Source organism: Genypterus blacodes, unplaced genomic scaffold, assembly GCF_046128005.1.
Source record: "Genypterus blacodes isolate CSIRO-AG114 ecotype Tasmania unplaced genomic scaffold, CSIRO-AGI_Gbla_v1 ptg000003l_1, whole genome shotgun sequence".
Classification (NCBI taxonomy): Eukaryota; Metazoa; Chordata; class Actinopteri; order Ophidiiformes; family Ophidiidae; genus Genypterus; species Genypterus blacodes.
Window position 1 is genome coordinate 3,754,627 of NW_027466817.1, and position 9,355 is coordinate 3,763,981.

At 40.9% G+C, this 9,355-nt stretch overlaps 1 protein-coding gene across 6 annotated transcripts in view; it reads left to right on the top strand.

Annotated features, from left to right (window-relative positions):
• Positions 1 to 9,325, top strand: part of rap1gap2a (RAP1 GTPase activating protein 2a) — a 61,680-nt gene extending 52,355 nt beyond the window's left edge. For 5 of the 6 annotated variants that reach the window (XM_076144595.1, XM_076144632.1, XM_076144586.1 and 2 more), the window contains 15 exons: positions 170 to 223; positions 979 to 1,062; positions 1,149 to 1,249; positions 1,613 to 1,742; positions 2,052 to 2,207; positions 2,639 to 2,710; positions 3,093 to 3,179; positions 3,304 to 3,444; positions 4,564 to 4,713; positions 5,279 to 5,391; positions 5,515 to 5,613; positions 5,750 to 5,885; positions 6,489 to 6,591; positions 6,696 to 6,769; positions 7,415 to 9,325. In XM_076144595.1, the coding sequence (XP_076000710.1) occupies positions 170 to 223; positions 979 to 1,062; positions 1,149 to 1,249; positions 1,613 to 1,742; positions 2,052 to 2,207; positions 2,639 to 2,710; positions 3,093 to 3,179; positions 3,304 to 3,444; positions 4,564 to 4,713; positions 5,279 to 5,391; positions 5,515 to 5,613; positions 5,750 to 5,885; positions 6,489 to 6,591; positions 6,696 to 6,769; positions 7,415 to 7,423 (1,509 nt within the window). In that variant the 3' untranslated portion in view covers positions 7,424 to 9,325. Of the gene's footprint in view, positions 1 to 169; positions 224 to 978; positions 1,063 to 1,148; positions 1,250 to 1,612; positions 1,743 to 2,051; positions 2,208 to 2,638; positions 2,711 to 3,092; positions 3,180 to 3,303; positions 3,445 to 3,953; positions 4,527 to 4,563; positions 4,714 to 5,278; positions 5,392 to 5,514; positions 5,614 to 5,749; positions 5,886 to 6,488; positions 6,592 to 6,695; positions 6,770 to 7,414 lie in introns of those variants that run through there. The other variant, XM_076144622.1, reaches the window with a different exon arrangement.
• Positions 9,326 to 9,355: the final 30 nt, after the last annotated feature.

The following is a 9,355-nucleotide window of genomic DNA, read 5'->3' on the forward strand; positions in this document are numbered from 1 at the left end:
TCATATAGGCTATTTCCTGGACCGCTTTAAAAGCTTGATTGACACGCCTTCTGCTGCAAGGGCTGGGCTCCATATCTACAAAAGCTATAGTGTCTATTATATATAGTATGTGAGGTCACTGCCCCTGTGGCATTAGTCAAATCTGTTTATCCTCTCCCCTGCCCTTTAGCTTCTCTGTGATGACGCCACCGGGCTTAAGTTCAACCCAGTCCTGTACCCTCGGGTAAGTCCACCTCATCGTCCCACCAAGCCACTCTGTCTTCAGCTTGTCCAGCCAATTAGAAATTCAAGATACATTGTCTTGTCTACACCTCCAGTTCCCACCTGAGAGAAAAATAGGAGCTTTTGTTGTAACTGACGTCACTGAATGCCACTGCAACTACATGAATGATTCATGCTGTTAACTTGAGACTTGGATCATTCCTTTTTTTTGTACACTAACTGATGCGTCATCGTCACTTTTACCATAAATTACGGTACTTTTGCCAGCATCCCCCATCTGCTCCTGCTTCACCGCCTTCATACTTGAGCTCCCAGACCCTTAACCCCCCCCCCCCCCCCCCAAAAAAAGAACTACCACTTTTTCCAAATGATAAGAGCTTATGAATGCAACAGAGCAGAACAACTTTCCCAAACAGATATGCACTCCACTAGTGGAATTAAACCAATCTTTCCTTGCACCCCATGATAAGAGTATGATGGAACATGCTTTCAGCTCGCGCCTCAGGGAAAGAAGGAACCATCTGTGGTTGAGGCTGTGACAAGATCATTGCCGTCGCCAAGGGCTGTCGCAGTTTATCTCATGTCAGCCTCACATGAGTCCGACCCAATGAAGTTACCCTGGAGACACATTAGAGATGAAGAAAACATGTTTTCCTAGTGATGTAACAGCAACCAGAAATTGCGGAAGTTAGAATTTCAGTAAGTAACCACAGTGAGAAAGAAATCGTTGTTTTTGTCGTTTTTGTCAATGCACAGGGATCTCAGTTGATAGTGGCGTACGACGAACACGAAGTCAACAACACCTTTAAATTTGGAGTTGTTTACCAAAAATTTGGACAGGTGAGATAAAATGTTTTGATCATGTTTCACTTTTCCACTCTGCCCCTCAAAACATAACATTATCTCACGCACGCTCTTTCTCTCAGACATCAGAGGAGGAGTTGTTTGGGAACAACGAGGAGACTCCAGCCTTCAAGGAGTTTATCGATATCCTTGGAGACACCATTGAACTTCAGGACTTTAAAGGGTGAGAGAGAAGAGGCGTATAGCACAATGATATGCTAAATGAAGTCTTAAATCAATTATATTGGAACGAATAGTGGCAAACATGTGCACAAAGATCAAAAGATGCTTTCAGAGCCCTTGGCAAGACAGTTGAATAGCACAACTCAATGATCCTTGTGGGGATTTGTCTTTACTGTGTGATCAGAATAAAATGCGTCATGAAACAGAACATGTCATCAAAGTGCTGGGTGTATTTAATGTCTTCTGGAGTTTTTGAACAGTGTTATGTGAGTGACTCAGTTAGGATAAGTGATTTTTTGAAATTGTCTCAGTAAGACCAATTGCACAATGATTGAAAATATGACAAGCATTGATGTTTTGACAGGTTCCGTGGTGGGCTGGATGTTTCCCATGGACAGACAGGAACCGAGTCTGTCTTCACTGTGTTCAGACAGCGGGAGATGATGTTCCATGTGTCAACTAAGCTTCCCTTCACTGAGGGAGACGTCCAGCAGGTGCCAGATTTAATCCTAATCACATTTGAGTCTTGTATGCATTTTCATACCTGCAGTGTAAGGATTCTTAAAATGAAGACGATCAATATCGAACCGCTCAGGTGTGGTGATTGGCCCCGTGTAGACACTGTTGTTGTTCTATCCATTACTTGCAACTTATCTGACAATTTATCAAAGAATGTAAGTACATCAACAGCAAAGAATTGTGTCTTCAATGTAGTGAGGAAGTGAAATAAATCAAACCCCATTACACAGAGTGGATTATGTGTGATGCCGAACTGATTTGTCTTTGCTTGTCTTTCTCTTCAGCTCCAGCGGAAAAGGCACATAGGTAATGATATAGTTGCAGCAGTCTTCCAGGAAGACGCCACACCATTTGTTCCAGACATGATTGCCTCCAATTTCCTGCATGCTTACGTGCTGATTCAGGCTGAGAACCCATGCACAGAGAACACCACATACAAGGTAGGAAACTCTTCTTCTTCAACATACTTCAACATGAGTTATCAGTTTTCATTCATATGTTCTACTTCAAACAATAAGGATGAAGTTGAAGACAATGTATATTTTGTAGCCTAGCAATTGTTCAAATTGTATTTTATGACTTTATGATGTTTTATTATGTATAAGTGGAGCGTTTGTGGATGTGTGCTTACGTTTAAGCATCTGAGTTATATCTATATATCAGTCAAGGCAATTTTTCTATGTATTTTTACGGCTTATTATGTAAGATGGTGGTAATTTTGATAAGCAGTGATATGTAATGGTTCATCCAATGAAAACATTTCCTTCCATTGTATTCCTCATGTTTGCCACCTGAGCCCCTCTGAAAAAAAGCACATAGCAAATTTGACCCAAAGCAAATAATATGACTATAATTTGTGTTATGTGAACAGGTGTCTGTTACAGCGAGGGAGGACGTGCCTCCATTTGGTCCTCCTCTCCCCAACCCAGCTGTATTCAAGAAGGTGAGAGACTCATTTGAGAAAAAAACACATTAAGAGTCTGAGCATATAACAGAAGTATGAGAAATCTCTTTTCATTTGGGAGAGATTGAGAGATATTGCAACGCTCGTAAAATCGTTTCTTCATATGGAATCTTTGTCATAATATAAAACAAAATAAAATTCAGACTTTGAACTGATTCTTGTGACCTTATGATAGGTCTAGACATGCAAATTGAGTATTCAAATCAGTGCAGTTGAATGCTGTCATTCAAAAGCTGCTTCAAAACTGCAATCTGCATGTTGCAGCTGAAGGTCACCTTTCAACTTTCCTGATGTCTCTCTCTCTCTGAATTCTCTCTCTCTCTCTCTCTCTCTCTCTCTCTCTCTTCCTCCCACTCTGTAGGGCCCTGAGTTTCGAGACTTTCTGCTGACAAAGCTGATCAATGCTGAAAATGCCTGCTACAAATCTGACAAATTTGCAAAACTAGAGGTGACACACCCACTTTAACAACACAGCGTGCCTTCAATCACTCAACCATAACCATCACCTTCATCAGCACCCAGTTGCTAACATGTGCCCTACGCACATTTGTGTATGTGTGAATTAATTCCAGGGACGAACACGAGCTGCTCTGCTGGACAATCTCCATGATGAGCTGCACAGACAGAGTCAGGCCACGCTGGGCCTGAGCCAAGCAGGAGAGGAGGACAAGCTGGAGAACGGGGCACATGGGGGTCTGCTTGAATCCTTCAAGGTGAACATGACTCTGAACAAGGAACGGCATGCAATCTTCTCTCAGCTGTGTGACATTTATTATGCAGCATCATTACAGTCTTTGATGTTTTCTTGCTGTAGGTCAACTAAATGTCACGCATTTGCAAGATGACTTACGGTTCTGAGCCATTACTGTTATCCTGCTTTTCTCTCTTCATGATAGAAGATTTTGACCTTATGCTAGTACCATGTGTGGATGGGGCGCATATGCATGTGCACGCATGTGGAAATGGTTGAAAACACTTGGGTGCATGTGTGCTTATCATACCTTTCACAAACCACCTCTTTCTTGCGAAGGATGCTTCTTCCATTCCTTAATCTCTCATTTGCCTTTCCCAATCTCATCATTTGCTTCCTCTCCCACCTGTTTTGTCCGCATCTAAAGGCTAATTGCTGTTAATAAAGGCTCATTAGGTTGTGTTTTTCCTCTGTGTGTGTGTGTGTGTTTATGCTTGTGTGCCTCACTACTTGGCTCACCCTTTTTCACAGGCATCATGGACAGTTATTTTGCAGCATCTACAGTCAACCAGCGGAGGAGCATTTCTTATCACTACCTTGGCAGTCACTGTATATTACCTGTTTACATTCATGTAATAGATTGACACATAATTAATAAACATTATTTTATATAACATCGTTTGTTGTTTTAATGCCTTAAAAGAAAATGAATGCCTCATGGCAGTAATAGACTGAGCAAACAAAATATATGTAACCTTTATTGTAGGTGTGAATTGGATTTTTTTTATCTTCTTTGCCTTTATTATCTCTGCTCTCAATTAGAGTGTTCAATCTCAATAAAACAGTGAGAGTAACACCTGGATATTCGTCCACTCGGTTTCATTTAGCTCCTTTGTTGGAGAACTGCACCCTCTAGTGTTCATATGCTGTAAAAGCATATATGAGCCTGCTTTTCACGTGTAAAATGAAATGCTGCCTATAATCAAATCCAGTCTAATTCCATTCTCCCTCATATTTTGCTTTTCCACACTCATCTCTTTGTCTGTGCAGTGCGTTTTCCTATCTTTTCCCTCACTGATGTACTTTTCCTATCGCCCTTTCCTCCTCTTCCTCACCCTTCTGTTCCCTCTGCCTCCCCCAGAGGGCAATGCGTGTAAGGAGCCACTCCATGGAGACTATGGTGGGGTCTCACCGCCACAGGAGCCCAGGGGTGGGAGGAGGTGTGCCGGCTAGTCTGAGTGGAGGAGGACTACCCCAGACCACAAGCGAATGCACAAAGAGCACATTCACAGTGAGTGAAGAATGGAAGAAAGGATGAGAATGCAAAAGCTGGAACAGTACAGCAAGTCTCACTAGTCAGAGTTGAAGAAATATTTGGGGTTTCTGTCTTGTATTTGCTATTTCATTTAAGAATACCCATTTCTCAGGTCATACCTAATGCAAGAGAGAGTTACACTGAGTGAAAACAGCTTTTTCCAATTCTGAAGCAATGATTGAACACACAGACAGGCAGACATGTTAACATTTGATACTGATGATGCTTATTTACTTTAACTTGCAATGGAATCATTAACCATGCAGAATTGTAATTTTACATGAAAAGGTGATTTGAAAACTTCAAAATTCAAAAAGAAGTTTTGAAATATTGTTACTTAAAATTAATAACAATAACAACACAAAGAACTCTATGCCATAATGCCAGGTCGATTCTAAAAGTACAAAAGTGAATAAATGGAGGCGGAACCAAATGTGACATTCCTCTGTTATCAAGGAACTATTCATTAAAAGGCATCATTATCTGTTTACGTTGATTACCTGTTCAAAAGAGTAAATCCTGACTTATGTGTGATCCTCAGCCTCCTGTATTATCAGCCAAGTCTCCTCTAAAGAGCCCAGTCAAACGGCGCTCAGGCCTCTTCCCTCGTCTCCACTCCAGCATAGAAAGTCCATCAGACAAACACACGCGCAGGTTGGTGACAATGTATCAATCTTGCACATCTATATTTTACATCTTCCTGAATGAAAACAGGAAGATGTAACATTTGTTGTCACTGAGGTTTCTTTGATTTCTTTCTCTTTGTCCTTCCTGCAGTGACCAAAAGCCTGCAGAGGTCTGTCCACTGTCCCAGGAAGTGAGGTCAGAGACGTCATCCAATCCAAGCTCTCCGGAGGTCTGCCCCAATAAAGAAAGGTGAGACCAAATCTGATTTTCCCAGCAGTCATCACCACTGATTCTTCCTTATATCTTCTGTGACATTTGGATGCCTTGTTTTTTCAAAGCATTGGACTTTCAGCTTCTCTCTTTTTCTGGTTGTTTTGCTCTGCAGATCATTTATGAAGCTGAAGGAGTGCAGCAGTGCCAGCGGCAGCGGCAGCAGACCGAACATCTCTCGTTCTTCGTCGAGCACCAGCAGCTTCAGCAGCACTACGGGAGAAACAGAGGCTCTGGAAGAATTGGACACAGTAAGGCAACACATCATGTGTAGACACAAAGTTAATGGGGAAAAGCTGCTGCGGACAAATTGCGGCTTTTTTATCTACAGTGAAGTTAGGAGTATGTTGTTATTAATGGAGTGTGAGATTGTTTGATAGACTCAAGAGTCAAAACGTCCACAGATGGTAAAGTATGTAATTACCTATTATCTGATAGACTCTATCTGATAGAGAGAGATGAACATCAACACGCTGTGAATGAGTGAATATGATGATTACACCTTGTGTCACTCACTGTCTGTCTGGCTTTATGTTTAGTGAGAAACTGTTGTCACATTGTTCGGGAATGCTGTCACATCACTCCTGCTCTAAGTGTTCAGCTCAAGATTGTGTGTTGTTAATATTGTCACACCCATTACAAAGACCAAAGAAAACCAAGACTTGAATGTGGTGCAGCAGTAAAGTACATAGTGCCATCAAACTCTTTCCTTTCCTTTAGTTTATTAGCACTTAGATTTAGATTTATGACAGCCAAATAGGATGCTGCTACATTAAGTATTGTATTCCTCCTCTAATCTCTAATTCCCTTTATCTGCCCCCCCCCCCCCCCCATCTGTGTTCTCTCTCCCCCAGGCCAGTCACCCCACAGTAGCTTCCTCCTCTGTCTTTAGCCCCGCCCTCAGCCTTGACAGCCAGGGGACAGGTACCCCTGTCATCATGTGCCGCAGTCCCACAGGTACACACACACATGCATTCATGTCTTCAGAGCAACAGAGTAACAAACCCAAAGATAACGTGTTTTGCTCTCTAATGAGGATTTCCTTGCTCTGTATTCTGCAGATGTGAAGAGTAAGACGTCTCCGAGGTCAAACTTGAAGTTCCGCTTTGACAAAATGAGCCACTCATCGACGACTGTAAGTCTTCCATAGGAGGCGGTTATTACTGATTAAATATGATCTTTCTACAAACTGCTTAAGAAAAAATGGCACACAACATAAATCAACAAACCAACGTTTTGTTTTTACTGTTTTGCATTATTTCGCGGCTTAAAAATATATAATGTATATTTATGTAGCTTGGTAACTTTTCATATTACTATAATATAACAATTTAAAGAGCATTTGAATTTGCAAAATACAATTTAATTTATTTATTTTGTATGCTCAATATCTGTAGTATATTTTGCAGTAGGAGTGTTTTTGGATGTTTTTATCCAGTGACACCAAGTGGCATAGCACCGGCATTGCATTCCTATTTGCTGTATTTACCTTCTGAATCTGAACTCTTAATACACTCTTTAAAGTGGCTGGCGTGAATCTAAAACACAATTATGCTGCTAATTGGTCCAGAAATTGCTGTACAGCAATGCAACATTAATATGAATTTGTGCTTCCTCATATTTATGTTGGAAAAGATATGCAACAAAATGTGACATCTGTCCAAAGTAAAGCTATTAAAGCTGTATTTTACCACAAATGTTGATCCAACAAGTGCTGAATTATTGATAATGAAGTTCTGCAAATTCCTCCTCTCTGACTGTTCACTCTTTCCTCTTAAAGTCGGAGTAGCTTGTGGGATGGAAACACAAACCTAGCACCAGAGACAGCACAGCGTGGACGGAGCTGCAAAAACATCACAAAGCAACCATGACATCCAGAATCACTGTAGAGCCACTTCACTAAGCCAAGGATAACCTGAGTCCTGACACACTCTCAACGAAGAATAAACTGTGAGTGATCAGTGAAGAAAAGCATTGGGAAAGTTAGTCTGGGCATTTTGTTTTTTCACCAAACCTTTGCTATTGAAGTTAGCCAATACTTTGCCAACGTTAACAGTTGCTGCATTTTACTTGTTAATCGTTCACATGGTTGTAATACTGTGAGTGTATGCTGATCTAGACTCCGCGTAAGCTTTTTCCTCAAGCATCTTGCTTCATCGAGAGGTACGATAGTATGACTGAATTGTTACTTTGCACTTAGTTGACTGTGGGGTGTTGAGCGGAAAGATTTTAAGCAACACATCAGATGAGTCACACTGACAGAAATCGGGATGTGCCAGCTGGCGCTGGCGTTGACCTCAAATGGTTCGTCTGGGAACAATCCCTCTATCCACACATACACAGAAACGTACTGTACAGTAGCAATGGCAAAGACGTGACGCCTAGGACTGTTTATTCTCCACTGTAGGATATCAATTTGTCTTAGAGATATTCATTTGCTTTTCTAGGGAACATCTTTGATTTTTGTAACCGTGCCAGCTGCTATGTTTTGTCAAATGCACTAAAAAAACAAAAACATAATCCCGCTCATGTAGATTGAATCAATACAGTTTAACAGCATTTCTGTATGTGTAAAGGGTGACTTAAAATCTCTCAACCCAAGTGCTTTGATGCTATAAATTAGTTCACCTGAGGCACCACTGCCATCACATTTGCTTTACGCTCACTTTAGCCAAAGCTGCGCCTTACAATCACCCTTGATGTGCTTAGCTCTCAGTGTGTGAGAGCATGAGAAACTTCTGGATGGTTACAGCATATTTGTCAGTAACCAGTCAACACCTACAAGATGTTGCACTTACTAAAAGCATTTCACCGTCTGACGCCACCCATTGAAGCTTGCTGACTTGGTGTATGTCTGTGTGTCCGCTTGGTGAACACAACGTTACCGTGGTCGGGTCTTTCCACGACCTAGCACGCAAACTGATGAAGATGACTTGAAAATGAGGATTCAGGTTAAATGAAATAACAACTTAGGCGAAAATACATTGAATGTGAACTTGGAGCTTATTTTATAATTTGAATTTATGCTTTGTGAGTTGTTATTTCAATGAAGAAAAAAAATGCAAAGCCAGTTGCTTAAAAGCACAACGAGACATAGAACGACTCTAGGCCTCAGCTACTGTATACCATGACTTTAGCCTGCAAGTTACACAAACAGAAGTTGTGTGAGTGTGTTAAGAAAGAGAAAGATGTGGTTGTTGTTTGGTTGTTTGTGACCAAATATCCAAACAGGTTGGTCTTTGGGAGAATGTCTGTGTATAGTAAGTGTGTGAAGAATCATTCCTGTTGCAGGGAGGATGGCTTGGTAGTGAAAATTCTTTCATATCTCAAAATATGTGTGTGTTGATTGATACACATCTGCTCTGTTTGTGTGCGTCAGTGATTACCTCAAGCAAGGGACGAAGGGATAGATAGGGACACAAGCAGGAAGTTACACATCCCTTAGTTTGTAGCGGGTATTGCCTAAATGCCCTGCAGCCTTTCCTCTGTTAATAGGCTTAATTTATTAAATGAGAACTTATTTTGCATTGATGTCATGTAAAAATGTAACTGCAGAGTACGCTAATGAATTAAGTCAAATGATTAAAGGAATATATTAATTTAAGAGATGTCTAAACATGTATGTGTATATTTCGTTATGTAATGTGCCATTGAGAATTTATTCTAAAATAAAATGTTGTATTTTGTGTCATTTATGTGTTTTTTGTGCGTGTTTTTCATG